General features: G+C 42.1%; 1 protein-coding gene across 2 annotated transcripts; it reads left to right on the top strand.

Moving 5' to 3' along the window:
- Positions 1-1,379: 1,379 nt before the first annotated feature.
- Positions 1,380-16,043, top strand: gyg1b (glycogenin 1b). Of its 2 annotated transcripts, XM_079661942.1 has the most exons (8): positions 1,380-1,538; positions 3,503-3,638; positions 3,752-3,926; positions 5,831-5,993; positions 11,062-11,188; positions 12,484-12,700; positions 14,901-14,939; positions 15,171-16,043. In XM_079661942.1, the coding sequence occupies exons 1-8, from the start codon at positions 1,532-1,534 to the stop codon at positions 15,318-15,320; spliced, it is 1,014 nt and encodes a 337-aa protein (XP_079518068.1). In that variant the 5' UTR covers positions 1,380-1,531; the 3' UTR covers positions 15,321-16,043. The 2 variants fall into 2 exon arrangements, with proteins under 2 accessions (XP_079518068.1, XP_079518069.1); XM_079661943.1 differs by lacking the exon at positions 14,901-14,939.
- Positions 16,044-16,873: the final 830 nt, after the last annotated feature.

The raw sequence follows: 16,873 nt of genomic DNA, 5'->3' as shown, positions 1-16,873 counted from the left end.
AAAAACTAGAATTTGCTCATTCATGGACCAAGAAAACCTCTTGAGAGACCACGTGTTAACATTTCAAAGCATCCAGAATGTTGCACACAAGAAACCAAACCATTGTCTGATCCAATGTGTCAGACCCCTTGAACCTTGGTGGTACTTCTTGCTCTGCTGGCACTGATCCAGAGAGGGGGGGGGGGGGGGGGGTGGGGGGATGGGGTCTCAGTCAGATTTGAGTCCAGCAGCACAGCACGTGACTCCCACAGAGAAAGTCCTTGGCAGCGTCTCCACTCTGCCAAGCATTTGCCTGAGTGGAAAAAATAAAGGAGCCAAAGATCAGCAGGGAGTGTAACTGCACTGGCACACATCTCTGAAGCAGAAGGCGTTATTTCACTCATCGCTTTTGTTACAATATGACAATTGTGAAAGAAAGGATGAATATGATCAGTGGTTCAAGAGGACATATCTGCATTTTAAAGTTCATATCAGTATGTAGTGTCTCTAATGTTCAAAAAGCTCTTTATGTTTCTCATACTGCCTGTACCTTTTTTCCCCCTCTGTCTGAAACCAGAGCCCAGTCTGCTCTGATTGGTTAGCTGGCCGGCTCTGTTGTGATTGGTCAACTGCTTAGAGATGTCCCGCCTCTTAGACTATCGCAATGTGTCGGAAAAGATTACTACTCTTCTGAAAGTAAAAAAAAAAGAAATAACTTTGAGATTTTAGCCTTTGCAGACCATTTACATGCACTATACCTATAGACACACTACAGGACAGGGAAGCCCCAACATGTATAATAGGGCCTCTTTAAGAGAACATCCCATATGTGAATCACCTCAATTGTCTTCGGTTGGACTCAAATAACATACTTAATTCTCCTCTTAGTATAACATCCATGTCCAGCACACCACTTGATCCCAGATTAACTTTAGAGCTCTGCTGGGACCACTAAAAATAATTCTCTGTTGTGTAACACAGCACAAAGCGCTGCTGCCCCCGTTTGTCTCCTCGCTGTCCTGCTGTTCTGCCTTTTCTCCACAAGATGGCAACAAAACACCAAATCTAAAATATGAAACATGTTGTTCCTGATCTCAGCCTCTCGTTACAGCATCACCAACAACTCATCATTGTCATCGAGAGTAAAGATGACACCAGGCAAGGGAGCAGTTGTCTGAAAGGTCAAGGCTGCAGAAAGACAGGAATGTTAATTATGTAAAAGCAAAGGTTAGTTTTAGGGGATTTTTTTCTCACTTTTACTCCACTTGAAAACACTACTTACACTTCCAACACGTGCTCAAGAAGATTTTTAAAGTGTTTTAACTGTTCAAAATGATGCATGTGTCTGAAGACCTTGTGAATCTGTGAATAGTTGAACCCTCTGACCTGCTGGGGGGCGAGCAGGCTCGTTTTGGAGCAGGTGGGTGTGTCACATGACGCTGCTCCATGCTGGTATAAATCCACCTCTGTGTATCCACTCAGTCCTTTTACCTCCACGTTAAGCAGCTGTGTGCTCGAGTCCAGGCTACAAAGTAGCTTCGACCTCTCCGTCATGGCTGGTATGTAACATTTAAACATTTCAGAGCCGCTACTGTGTGTTTTCGTGAAGCTAACTTGATGCTAAAACGTGTTTCTGTGAAGTTCTTCAAAGCCTGTCCCACTTTGGTTGTTTAAAATCAGCGTGTAGCTTTGTGGAAAAGTCTGTCGATCGATAAAGTTGTGTGTTGTTTGGTTTTAATGTTTGTGCAGTAGCTGCCCATGGAAGTTGGCAGAGTTTCAATAGTAAAAGTACATTGTGTCTCCATCTGTGTGTCAAAGCGACCAGCTGACTGCCAGGCGTGAAGCTGTCGGCCATATATGAAACATGTTATCAGATATGACAGCTATTAATGACAGGGTGACCAGCAGCTAACTGTGTTGTCATGTCAGATAGAAAAGAGTGGCATGTTTTAAAGTCATATGAAACATGTCTGAACACGAACAAAAACTGTTGGCTTGCGTCTTTAACTTTGAATGAATGACAAAAAGTAAAGAACTCATGTTGTAGGGGTCTATTTGGATCCCTTTCAGTCCCTGGACATCAGTTTTGGAAACCCTGTGCTCCTGTGTCGGGATTCTGCCCGTGGTGTAAACTTCTAGCCCACTACCATTAAATCATGTACTTTTACTCTACTACTAAATTCACAAGCTACCCTGCAGTATACAAAGTAATTAAAACTAGCTGCACCTTCACCAGCTTTGAGAACACTTTCATGATCAATCATTATAAAACATATCATATCTATTATTCTGAAATGGACCAATCTGCACAACGACTACTGTTACTGTCGCTACTTTAACTATATTTTGATGAGAATACTTTAATACTTTTATTTGAGTAACATTTTGAATGCAGGACTTTTACTGTAACAGAGTATTCCTACACTCTGGTACTTCTACTTTTACTCAAGGACAAGATCTGAGTACTTTTACTCAAGAACAAGATCTGAGTACTCTGGACTCTGCATTGCCTAAATCCCATGTGGTGTTACTGCAGGAAATAGAGGGGTGTGTGTGCATCCACTCATCCTATAGGCTAAGGTTGAGCTTTTTTGTAATGATTCATGTCAGGCTACATGCATTTATACTGCAGAGCCTGTTGTACCAATTGAAAAGGGGGTGTGAGAGAAAGGGGGTGTGGTGCTGTGTGCAGAAAGGGAGCAGAGCAACATTTGTACACAGTCTTACTTTCTTTGCCCGTTATTGGCAGTACTGATCCATGGTTGGTATACAGTCCAAGTGGGATTGATGTTGGCCCGCTTGCTAAAGCTCTCCAGCTGCCGAGCACATTTCATCATTGGATTTGAATGTCGTCTCACAGGCGAGTCATTGTTCTCAGTTCTGAGTTGGCAGGTAGATGACACATTTCTTTCCTCGCTGCCATCAGAGGTGGAGGCACTGAGTCGGCACCACACTGCAAATAAAATTCACCTAATGAGACTTTAAATCTGGGACTGTTTGTACCGAAGTCTTTTTCTTTAAACGAGGGAGAAATCTCGCATTTAGGGGAGAATATGTCAAGCTTGTTTAAGAGTCCTTGAAATGGTAGTTGTCATTAATCTTCTGAACCTTTTGGGAATTTAAATTGCTAAAGATTTGCTTTTAGTTTTTGGCTTTTTTCTTAAGTGGATGTTTTTTGTTACTGCAGACCAAACATTGAAGATATTAAATAATTGCTTTAGCTCAATTGGATCTCGATATATCTCAATTTGGGACTTGCATGCTGTACCTTTTGAAAATTGTTTGTTAGGTTTTGTAAAAATATTTGCAATTTCCAAAAGTTAGAAAATCCTTAAACTGGACCCTCTTTTCTAAGATGAGAGAAGGCTACCATTTGAATATCTTGTCATATTTAAATGACCGTCAAAAGATGCAGCCAAAACTATATTGCAAACCTTTTTGAACATTTCATCTAGCATTCATTTTACTTCAATAACCATCAGTTGTTTATGAATGTAACCCCCTCCTCTTCTTGCCTCTGCAGACCAGGCTTTTGTGACGTTGGCTACCAATGACAACTATGCTCGTGGAGCCATGGTTTTGGGAAAGTCCCTCCGCAACCACAACACATCCAAGAAGCTGGTGGCTCTCGTCGGTCCACAGATGTCAGAGCCTTGCAAGTAAGAAACTTAACCTCTAGCCATTGGTGCGATATCTCTAAATCCCACGCAGTGCCTTGTTTCCCGCCTGGACCTTTGATGGAGATTAATTCTGTAGTGTTGTGAATCATCAGGGCGGTTCTGAAGAGGATCTATGACGAGGTGAGGGAGGTGGACGTTCTGGACAGCGGAGACACGGCACACCTGGCCATGATGAAGAGGCCCGACCTGGGCGTCACCTTCACCAAACTGCACTGCTGGACCCTCACACACTACTCCAAGTGTGTGTTCATGGACGCAGACACACTGGTGAGGCTCACACTGAGTCTTCCTTAAAGCCCCCCTGTATACTGTTTTTCATCAGTATAGTATAGGTCTCAGATGTATACAAAACATGTCTCTGAAGTGTTTGGCCCCAAACAACAAACAGGTCATTGTAGAATTACCCATAATCCCCCCTGTTTCCAAAGTGCTGATTCTCTGTCTGCTACTTTAGATGAAAATAAGGAGCCCCTCCCCACGCCCCTCTGAGAGAGATTTGGTTAAAAGAACTCAATGGTGCTCTAGGAGGAGATTTAGGTGATAAGGGGGGGGGGGGGTACCTTGGTTGCTGATTGGCTAATGGTTACTCAAGACAAAACATCGTTATGACATCATAAAGTGGCCAAAATCTGATCAGCTCATTTTCAGACAGGTTTTTATAGAAATTGATCAAAAAGAGAGAGAATCTTTGTTCCTGAAACTTTCAGAGTCTCTTTCCACAGAGGGGACACATGTTGATGTAGAAGAGACATGAAGAAGAGGGGACACATGTTGATGTAGAAGAGACATGGAGAAGAAGGGACACATGGTGATGTAGAAGAGACATGGAGAAGAGGGGACACATGTTGATGTAGAAGAGACATGAAGAAGAGGGGACACATGTTGATGTAGAAGAGACATGAAGAAGAGGGGACACATGTTGATGTAGAAGAGACATGAAGAAGAGGGGACATATGTTGATGTATAAGAGACATGAAGAAGAGGGGACACATGTTGATGTAGAAGAGACATGAAGAAGAGGGGACACATGTTGATGTAGAAGAGACATGAAGAAGAGGGGACACATGTTGATGTAGAAGAGACATGAAGAAGAGGGGACACATGTTGATGTAGAAGAGACATGAAGAAGAGGGGACACATGTTGATGTAGAAGAGACATGGAGAAGAGGGGACACATGTTGATGTAGAAGAGACATGAAGAAGAGGGGACACATGTTGATGTAGAAGAGACATGAAGAAGAGGGGACACATGTTGATGTAGAAGAGACATGAAGAAGAGGGGACACATGTTGATGTAGAAGAGACATGGAGAAGAGGGGACACATGTTGATGTAGAAGAGGGGACACATGTTGATGCAGAAGAGACATGGAGAAGAGGGGACACATGTTGATGTAGAAGAGACATGGAGAAGAGGGGACACATGTTGATGAAGAAGAGGGGACACATGTTGATGCAGAAGAGACATGGAGAAGAGGGGACACATGTTGATGCAGAAGAGACATGGAGAAGAGGGGACACATGTTGATGTAGAAGAGACATGAAGAAGAGGGGACACATGTTGATGTAGAAGAGACATGAAGAAGAGGGGACACATGTTGATGTAGAAGAGACATGACGAAGAGGGGACACATGTTGATGTAGAAGAGACATGAAGAAGAGGGGACACATGTTGATGTAGAAGAGACATGAAGAAGAGGGGACACATGTTGATGTAGAAGAGACATGGAGAAGAGGGGACACATGTTGATGTAGAAGAGACATGAAGAAGAGGGGACACATGTTGATGTAGAAGAGACATGAAGAAGAGGGGACACATGTTGATGTAGAAGAGACATGAAGAAGAGGGGACACATGTTGATGTAGAAGAGACATGGAGAAGAGGGGACACATGTAGAAGAGACATGAAGAAGAGGGGACACATGTTGATGTAGAAGAGACATGAAGAAGAGGGGACACATGTTGATGTAGAAGAGACATGAAGAAGAGGGGACACATGTTGATGTAGAAGAGACATGAAGAAGAGGGGACACATGTTGATGTAGAAGAGACATGAAGAAGAGGGGACACATGTTGATGAAGAGGAGACATGGAGAAGTGGGTTTTGTCTAATAGGCGACCTTTAAGAAAGAAGAATTCAAGGTGCTTCTATTTATTGTCTATTTGATTCTAGGTGCTCTCAAATATCGATGAGCTGTTCAACAGAGAGGAGCTGTCGGCGGCTCCTGACCCCGGCTGGCCCGACTGCTTCAACTCCGGTGTGTTTGTTTTCCGTCCCTCTCTGGAGACCTACGGCAAACTGCTCCAGCACTGTACAGACCACGGCAGCTTCGACGGTGAGTCCAGAAGACGTTTCACATGGCGCAATGTTTTCTCTTTGCTCCCTGCGAGTTTCGTCGCTACCTGCGGGAAAAACGGCCCGTTAAAGAGGCCATATTCTGCTTTTAAGGAGTTTTCCCATTTCCTGTAGTGTGTTTTTTTTTTTTATATAGGTTTTACTGCAAAGGCTTGAATTCAAAGGTTTCTTTCTCCCCGCCCCCCCCCCTGCCTGAAACGCCTCCATTTGACTTTGTTTACTTCCATAACAGTGATATCACTATGTAACACACACTTCTATTGGCTAGCACTCAACACATTGTACATGATAGAATAGGCTAAGGGGCGGGACATCTCGAAGTAGTCGACCAATCACAGACTGAACTAGGAATTGAAAATACTCAGTAAGTGGAGTTTAATCAGTTATGTGGAGAAGTTGCATCCTTACTTTAAATTAGGATGGATTATACTAACCATCAAAGTGCTGACTAAAAATCCCCCCTTTAAAAAAAGTATAACCTGACTTTTCTATTGGCTTTTGTATGAAAACAAAATGTGTGTGCTGATTGGTCGGTTTGATTTTAACCTTGGCTAACTACGCTCGCTGTTTCCAGCCATTTTCAAAAGATATTCCAACCTCTTTTTAAATGAATCTACCCACGTTCAGTTATCCTTAAAACGTGTTCTGCTTGTTGGTATTGGCTCAGACAAATATTTGTGGCATCTAAAAAAGACTCATCACATTTTTTGCCGAATGCTTCACAAGAAAGGATCTAATATGCCTAGAATGGCAGCTATTTCTGGTTTACCACCAGTTTGAAGTCTTTTTTCAGTGCTCACACATTGAGGGTCTGACCAGCCTTGGGTAACACTGAGTTCTTGGTATCATGAAGTTAAACGGAGCTTGTTTACGCCTTTTTACCGAGCCCAGACACAAGGCCCTCCTGTCACTGACTGACCCTCTCGGAGTTATTCTCAGGGGCTCGGTGAGGGGTGGGGGGGCAAGCTAAATGTGAGAGGCCTGGTTTTGCACAGGGACTGTTTGACATTCAGCAGCTCCTTTCCACGAGGCGTACTGTAACTGAATTGTGGTCTTTCCCCTTGGCTTCATATCAGGTTCAGTGTCCAGCCCCTGGAAAGATCATTGGTTCATACGTGTGGGCTGCTGCTGTTCTTATGTAATGCAGATTTAACACCTTGGATTAACAGGAAAAGTCCAACGAGTTCTTGCACATTACATAAAACAGCTGGAATCTTCACACTTGATTCAGCCATTGCCCTTTTTGGAAGAAGAATCAAGTCAATCTTTTTCCATGAGGACATGCATTAAGCTTCATTAAACACTGAGAATAGTAAGAACGTCAGTACGAGGCTCAACCAAACATTGGGACATGATAACTCCACGAATAGATATTAGATTTATTATGTTTGTAAAAGTATTAATACTTTACTACTCTGCCTGAACTCTAAGCGCAGCTCTGTTTCTGTAATGCCATTTGAAAAGAGGGGTGTGACACAAGTGTTTTTAAACGAGAAATGTAGTAAATTACTTTGTTTTAAATCGTTTAACCACAAATTAAGGGCGTGAGTTTGTTGCCAAACCGTCGTACTTGATGATGATTGGACGAGAACAACGGATAACTCCATTCAGCGTTAGAGAGCGTGAGATGTGGACGTCTGGACTCGGACCAAAGTCATTGTTTCCTCAGGGCGCTGAAACAAACGGAACAGGATGAGACTCAAAGCGGGCTCGTCCTTGTTGGAGGCTGTGAAGCTTTTTTAACATTAAATGACAAGCGGTTTTGTTTTCTGACATTGTTCAAATCAATCCGTCAGCGAGAGTCCATCGGAGAACCAATTAGTTTGCTCAGTCGTTGCCAACGCTTTCAAGTGCCGAATTATCCTGGCTAACATAAGAGGTTTTTTTCCAACACAACCCCAGACAAAAGATGTTGTTTGTAGTTCTTTGGCAATTACAAAATAAACACTCTTTTTTTTTTTCTGTTTAAATTCATTTATATCTCCATTTCCTATATTTTCAATCTACACCGATAAGGATGTAACTTATAATACACACAACCGCAGACCAAATTTATTTTTTTCTTTTTTTTTTTTTGGTTAGAGAAGCATGTTTGTCACAAGTGTCATTATAATTATTGGAACTCTTTGGCATTCTGTTTTCCAACTCTCTGTACCAAACATGTCCATATAATGACTTCCATTTCCCCAAAATACACACTTAATACCTCTTCCTTTTAATCTCCACTTCCTATATTATGAGTCTAGGGTACAGATAAGGATGTAAACTTAACTGGATCAGTAAACATCCGTGAAGCGGTAATTGTGTTTTAATTTCAGCTTTCCCATCCAGAATGTCTGTAGGATGTAAGCGTCTGTGTGCCTGTGGCCGGCTAAGAGTCGAGCGGTCTTATTTATAGCCGTGATGGTCTTTCATGTGCTCTGGGGCATGAGTTGACCTTTAGCATTTCATTTCCACTCTGCTATAAGGAAGACATAACGTCCACGGGCAGCTCTCTGGATGATATTGAAAAATAGCTGAGGAAAGACAACAGGAAAATAATTTCAGAGGTTGGACCCGGAGGCTCTGGACTCCGCGGCTGCCAACACAAGCTGGCTCGGTCACAAGCACATTCTTTCAGAGCCCTGCTCATCCCCTCAAAATGAAGCCTCGTTTAAAGTGTCTCTCCGCAGAGGTTGTGGGTTCAGACGAACACCAGCTATGCGTGTTATTTAAAACTGCAGCAGCAGCGGTTTCACAAACTGCAGTTCTGTGCTTTTTAGGAACTACATGTTCCATCAAAGGACGGCATCTCGTCGTGTGCCAGTATCAATCACTCTAGGACCAATGAATAGTCAGAGTCTGGTTTTTTTTTAGTCGGTTCCAGATTTGAAACTCTATTGAATCTGGTTTTAACTCGCCTAAACTTAATTACAACTTGGAATATACAAGTCCCAAGCTTATCCAACCTTCAGGGTCCACTGCGCCAGAACAGGGTTTTCACTGCTTGGTAATGGAGGAGAATAATAACATTAAATTCCACACATTGTGAGTATTGATTTCCAACAGCAGAGGGCAGAATTTTCTTCCTTATTTCTTTTTATGTAGGAAACATGCTGAATCAGGATCACATGCTTTCCAGCCCTAGTGCGTCCTCTGCTACAGCTCTTCATAGAGGCTTTGACTAGACCATGTAGTATGTATGTTAGTGATACATGTAATGTGCAGATCCACAGTTTCTCTTACTGTACTGCATGTTGAGCAACACATTTGAGCTGTGTTGCTTTAAAGGTGGGACAGGTAAGAATGGAGAAAGCAGCTCGAGTGCGCTAGAATTTGAAAATACACAGCCGGAACAAATCTGCCACTTCCTCACAGAGCCCCGCCTCCAACACACACGAACGCACACATGACCAATCAGAGCATGGGATAAGTTTGTGCACAGATGGAAGGCTGACAGGCAGGTAGGCCATCCAGTTACTTTAGCCGGGCCGGCTCAGATGATTGGTCGTGCTTTTTACAGCGCCACGGCTTCCGGAGATTAAATGTTTTTATGTATTTATTGTCAAAGCATTTCAGATATTCATTGCTATCAGGATGTTAAGAGTATTCCATGGAATATAACAAAGTGTATCTGAAGTGAATTACCTACCCCACCTTTAACATTAGGATGTATGTGCACAATAGAGGCTGTGACACTACAACTGTAAAGGTTTGTGGTGTCTCTTTGCAGACTTTGACTTACATGAGTGTCAGTGAGCACATAGCAGGCATCAATCTTTGTCAAATATAAGATGACCCCTCCCCCTGTGGTGGTTCAGACAGAAAACCTACGCTTTCTACATACATGACATATACCCCGTGGGCCTCCACCAACACAATGATCCGTGGTATTCCTCCTCCAGAGAGCAGGGGAGAGTAGAGTGTCAACACTAACTCACATGTGTCGGGCGTGTTCAGCACATCCTGCCCTTTAACGCTCTGTACAGACAGAGATCAATATACCTACACTGTACTGAAAGAAGTCATATGATAGGATTGTGAAGGAAAACGTATTCAGTTCTTACTCTACTACCAAGTCAGATACTTTCTAAATGACCCCAGCAGTAGTAGACCTATATGTGTGGGAGCATTTCTCTCCCAGCATGCCTGGACTGATTTTAGAAATCATCTGAGTAATGGAGCGGTGTCCGCGGAAGCTCGAATGAATCTGGCCGTCGAAGGAGCACAGATCATTTCACTAAAGTCTCACAGCTTTTCAAAGGAGCCATGCAGTCATGTGCTAAACCTGTCAGACTCTTTCGTAAGACGCATTTCTAAAGAGACCTGTTACGCCAGCATAGTTTTCCCAACATGTTCACACTACGGATAAAGACTTGCAGTATTTGTGATGTGAAACCTTCCTGAGACTGCAGGACTGCTCACTGAGTTTCTGCACAGGGACAAGCGTCGCATGCAGCCCAATGTCCGCGTTCACCGTTAAGTATGTGTGTCTCAAATGGCACATAATGCTTTAATGTGCTCTACATATTTTAAACTCATTTGAAACTGCAAATTGAACGGATTACTTCTTTTGAATACTCTATGGTTTCACTAGCTTTTGACAGTTAGCGGATGTTTTCTATGAAAAAGCTCCTATAAACGGACTGTATGCTACCTGTCCAGCAACACAGTGACAGAAAGTTAGCAGCTTGGTGATGCATTAATCCTTTAGCTGCTGCTGTGCATAGTGACTACGAGGTGTTCATATTGCATTAGTTCTGCAAATCCATTTTGTCACTGTACAGTTTGACCATTAACTGCTTTACTTGACACAACTATGATGGAGCAATTCAACTACATCTGCCATCTATTTACAGGCTATGACACCACAGCCTGTTGAAAGGCTGTGGTGTGGCTAAGCATAGTTTCAGTCAGTGAGCAAATGGTAGGCATCAATCTTTGTCTCATGAGAGGAATAACTCGTCACCCCTGTGGGGATTAGCCAGGGAACTGTCAAGTACTCTGTGTGTTGATGTTCCTCTCTCTCTCTTTCTCTCTCTCTCTCTCTCTCTCTCTCTCTCTCTCAGGAGGAGACCAGGGGGTTTTGAACAGCTTCTTCAACGACTGGTCAACAGCTGACATATCCAAACACCTCCCCTTCATCTACAACCTGAGCAGCATCGCCATCTACACCTACCTTCCAGCATTCAAGCAGTGAGTGTGTTTGTAGTGCGAGCTGCTCCAGTGAGGCAGCAGAGGGTCTGTCTGTGGCTGAAATCATGCTTAATGGATGCAAAGCCAATCTGTAAGTAGACACTGTCACGTCACATCATGACGTCATCGGGTTACGAGCGAGATGAGCAGCGTCGCCCAGCAGGGCTCTGGGTCTGATATCCCCCCCTGAGCTCCAACAGCTGAAACTAAATCCTAAAATAGAGCGGTGTATTTGGAGACCCTTTTTACGTCCCCCTCCTTCAGGACGGGGCATTGTGCACATTGTGCCTCTAAACCCCTCGCCTCCTTAGCAACAAACCTCACCAACAAGCTCTCAGTTTGACATTTGCTGGCATCCAAATGAGGGGCTGGTGAGCGTGTGCTTGCTTGTTTGTTTTCAACGATGGTAGTGAAAGGTCTGGCAAACGCAACAAAGCCACCCTCCCCAGGGCGTGATTCTGATCTATTCCTGTGCAGTTTGCCAATCTATGAAGAAATGTGTATCTGTAAGTGTTGGCAGGGTTTATAATAACAAGCAGGATAATACCATTACGAAAACACATTGTGAAACTTTTAAACGGTTGCTATTATGCACTTAGTGTCTCTCCTGGGACAGGGACAGATTTAATGTTCAAAAAGCTCCTACTGTCTGAAACCAGAGCCCAGTCTGCTCTGATTGGTTAGCTGGCCGGCTCTGTTGTGATTGGTCAACCTGCCTCCTTAGACATCGTACAATGTGTAGTTTAAAAAAGAGTTTATCATGTACACATATCGTGTGTGTTATTGAATTTCAGTTTCCAGAGTTAGAGAGAAAATGGTCTCTTTGCTAATTATCAGTAGATGTGTTCATTTTGAGTGAGCGGGTGCCAAGGTCAGAAGAAGTACAGAAAGGGCCTCAGGTTATAAAACCTTTGTTAGTTAAAGGTAGGGTAGGTAAGTTTGAGAAACAGTCTCGAGATCGCTGGAGTTTGAAAATACACGACCTGAGAAAATCTGCCACTTCCTTACAGAGCCCCTCCTCCAACACACACAACAAAGTGTTCCTCGAGCCGGTTTCTCAAACTTACATACCCTACCTTTTAAGGTTATAAAACAGTTCAGCCATTGTTAGTCAAAGGTAGGGTATGTACGTTTGAGAAACCGCTAGTTGAAGTCAAAAGCGGTTCGAAAAGTTAGTCTTAAGTGTGGGGCTGTTTTATTTCAAGTGACTGGATAATGTTTTCTGAATCAGAATGACTTGTATAGCTATCATTTAAATCCAAACTTAATCCACAATAAAAACCATCTCATTCCAGATATGGTGGCAATGCCAAGGTGGTGCATTTCCTGGGGAAGACCAAGCCGTGGAGCTACACGTACAACACCACATCCAGACAGATCACAGGCAGTGCGGACGACGCCACCACGCACCCCACCTTCCTGCAGGACTGGTGGAGCCTGTACTCCAGCACCGTGGTGCCCATGCTGCAGGAGCAACACGGAGACCAGCCCTTCTACTCCGGATGTGTGGAGGTGAAGGAAAATATACGTTTTAATGCTGTGTTGATGGGTGATGTGATGAGAAGTTGCCTTCACTTACACTGGAGAGAATGCTACCCCAAAAACAAGTTAAACGATAATGAAAACAAGATGTTTTCACTTGAAATGAGTCCAAAAATCTGCCAAGAGAAAATGTGCTTGGTAAGATTTCTTGAAATAAGAAGGAGTGTTTAGATAAATCAGATCTTGTAATTAGCTGGGAGAACTCATTTTGAGCTATTTTTCACCAGAATCAGGACATTTTGTTACAATATAAGCCGCAAATACTCAAAAGTGTTCTGTTTCTGATGTCAGTTGGTGATTTCCTAATAAATAAATATGTGTTTCATCTGAGATACAACTCAAAATAAGATGTTTTGACTGAACAAGATTATGCATTGTCTAAAAACGACCCGATATCTCACTGCAGTGTCACTTAGTTAGTGTGTCTGATATCAGGTGTAGAGACATGTTCTGATATCAGGTGTAGAGACATACTCTGATATCAGGTGTAGAGACATGTTCTGATATCAGGTGTAGAGACATACTCTGATATCAGGTGTAGAGACATGTTCTGATATCAGGTGTAGAGACATGTTCTGATATCAGGTGTAGAGACATGTTCTGATATCAGGTGTAGAGACATGTTCTGATATCAGGTGTAGAGACATGTTCTGATATCAGGTGTAGAGACATGCTCTGATATCAGATGTAGAGACATGTTCTGATATCAGGTGTAGAGACATACTCTGATATCAGGTGTAGAGACATGTTCTGATATCAGGTGTAGAGACATGTTCTGATATCAGGTGTAGAGACATACTCTGATATCAGGTGTAGAGACATGTTCTGATATCAGGTGTAGAGACATGTTCTGATATCAGGTGTAGAGACATGTTCTGATATCAGGTGTAGAGACATGTTCTGATATCAGGTGTAGAGACATGTTCTGATATCAGGTGTAGAGACATTTTCTGATATCAGGTGTAGAGACATGTTCTGATATCAGGTGTAGAGACATGCTCTGATATCAGGTGTAGAGACATGCTCTGATATCAGGTGTAGAGACATGTTCTGATATCAGGTGTAGAGACATGTTCTGATATCAGGTGTAGAGACATGTTCTGATATCAGGTGTAGAGACATGTTCCGATATCAGGTGTAGAGACATGTTCTGATATCAGGTGTAGAGACATGTTCCGATATCAGGTGTAGAGACATGCTCTGATATCAGGTGTAGAGACATGCTCTGATATCAGGTGTAGAGACATGTTCTGATATCAGGTGTAGAGACATGTTCCGATATCAGGTGTAGAGACATGTTCTGATATCAGGTGTAGAGACATGCTCCGATATCAGGTGTAGAGACATGCTCTGATATCAGGTGTAGAGACATGTTCTGATATCAGGTGTAGAGACATGTTCTGACTAGACATTAGACACATGTACTTGGAAAGAATTTGAGTTTTTCGTGTAATCAGAATCAGGTTTATCACCAGGTTGGTTGACACGTACGAGGAATTTGACTTGGTGTCGTAGTGCATACATAAAAGTAAAAAAATAAAAAAACACAGATGGGAACTATATTAAGAACACTATAATAACATCACAAAAAATAAGTAAATAAAATAAAGCAGTAATTTACATTGAAATAGAATGCAGTAACATATCAAACATGTGCAGTATGCAAACCAGATATTGTCAACATTGTGTACATTCATGTAATGACCTTGATCTGAAACTTGTTCTTATAAGCTTTAGATGTATTCCTGTAACAGCTTTCCACTTGGTTTCAATGTTCCTTTTAATTGTGAGGCATTGTTTTAAGGTTTTTACAATTTAGGTAAAGTGTCCATATGGCTAGCTTACAGGAAATGAATAGATCTGTTATGTGTTGTTAAATGCGTGACCAAGCACACGCTAATCAGAACCAGAAAACCAAAGGGATTGTGGATTTCCAAAGTGTTGCGTATCCAAATCTAACAGTTCAGCCCTTCTACACGCACACCATGGTTTCCTGTTTATCCAGCGCTATCGGAAACATGTGTTGCTTGCATAAAGAATCAAGTGATACTGTATTTGTTCCTGTGTTTTGTGTCACATACTGTGTGTGTTATTTCCCCCGGTTTAATGTTAACTTTTGTATTTTTTGTTCTGGATGGTATTCGTCTTCCTTCATATTCATCTCATATAGCCCCTGCCCTGTGACATGATCACTATTGAGAGTGTGCAGGTACGGTGCTACTGATGGGTTTCTTCTTATGGGCTAGCAGCCGATAACAGTTATGGCTCCTGGTTGTAATGCTTTAACCATTCCTCCTCTAAAACCCCAGCTTCGTGTGTGTTTGACTTTGGCCATTAATGTAGAAGAGCTTTTCAAAAGCTGCTAAGGTGGTGTTCTGTGCATGATAACATTTCATGCTCTTGGTTTCTCGATTGTCTAATATGTTTGTTTCTTTCTCAGGATGGGAGTTGCCCTGCATTTGATCAAGCAATCCCACCGGAACTTTCCTCAGAAGAGCGGAAGCAGAAATGGGAGCAAGGCCAGGCAGACTACTTGGGAATGGACTCATTTGACAATATCAAGAAAAAGCTTGATTCTTTTCTCAAATAAAGAATTGAGATCTGTAAAGAGCACTTGCAGTTTACTGTCAGCACAGGTGATCAAAAAACAAAAAAATAATGTAAAAGACCTTGCATCTGTAATTCATAGCTGTTTGTCGACCTGAATGAGTCTCTCGCTCCACCAGCATTACTACTACCGGGGGGGGAATATTCTTTATTGTCCATTACCCTGCGACATGTATCTGTGCTGTTACACTGTGGAGAGAAGCAGGAAGGACCTACAGCTAAACATCCATTTGAAGGTAATGGCAATGTACATTTAGCTAAATGTGTTCTCATGTCAATGCTATTTTAGGATATGTTAACACTAGTTGAACTCGGTGTTTTGTATCTCAGCAGTCACTTATTCTTAATGATTTTCTTTCTTTTTTTACACCATGCAGACTCCTATTAATCTCCAGAGCATTAATTTCTCCTTCTCTCCCATTTATTTCTCATGTTTTAACATGGAGACAGCCAGCCTATGTTTGACATAGAAACACAAAGATATGTTTACAGCACGTCTGAAGGCCACAGGACGCTGGTTTAGCCGTAGACTCGATCCTCAGTGCCTTGTGTTTTGCTCTGATGCCGTCATCTCATCTTTTCTTGACTTTCAGCTTTTCTGTAGGACATAATGTTTTTTTTTTAACTTCCCTGTGTTTTACTTGACCAGGATGTTGGTTGTACCATTTAAAATCTCATCTGCAATAAATAAAAACATTAAAAGTTATGGCTTTGCTCAGGTGATATGTTTTACTCGTGGAGGTTTTGGGGGAACTGGATCCACAGCAGACAGTCATTTGTTAGGCAATGGGCTTGGTTTTTAGACACATATTAAACTCCTACGGTGTGCATACCAAACATGTTCCAACACAGATTCTCTCTTAACCCTCAAACAGGCAAGCGCATGGAAGTACTTTGGAAAATGTATTAATGTATTAACATTTAATTGACATTTAATAAAAATAAATAACATTGTCTTTTCAGCCTTAATACATGTATTAATTTAATACACGTATTAAATTAATACATGTATTAATGTATTTAGGCTAAAAAGACAATGTTTTTTTTTCTTTGACTTTCTTCCATCTTACTGGAATGGTATGTCGTCCATTTAGTGTCAACATTTGTATTGAACCTATTACACACATGTTACACCAATGGTACACACATTGTACCACCATATTGACATTACATGAATGTTACTCACATATTTACACCCATGTTAGATCTATGCTACACACATATTACACTCGTATTGCACTGCCATTACACCTTTTTAGCTGTAGAGTATAGGCCTCAAAACATAAGTATATCTGAGAGATTATACCTGTTTTATACTTTATTTGGGCAATGTGTTCTCCCAGGATACAGAAACTATTCAATGAGCTGCAGGCAGAGGCTGATTCAGAGGAAATATTAGACTTGAAACGGTGTTTGTGCCCACGTAATCACATTTTGATAATTGATAAGCATATAGAGATGCTTGTATTAGCTGCAGTGCAAGATAGTCTCGATAGGGGGCGATGCAGAGTCATTTAACGTTACTATAGAAACAGG

This window comes from Notothenia rossii (genome assembly GCF_949606895.1).
Source record: "Notothenia rossii genome assembly, chromosome: 12".
In the NCBI taxonomy this organism is placed as follows: domain Eukaryota; kingdom Metazoa; phylum Chordata; class Actinopteri; order Perciformes; family Nototheniidae; genus Notothenia; species Notothenia rossii.
The sequence above is the reverse complement of the archived record's forward strand: the minus strand, read 5'-3'. Positions and strand labels throughout refer to the sequence as shown.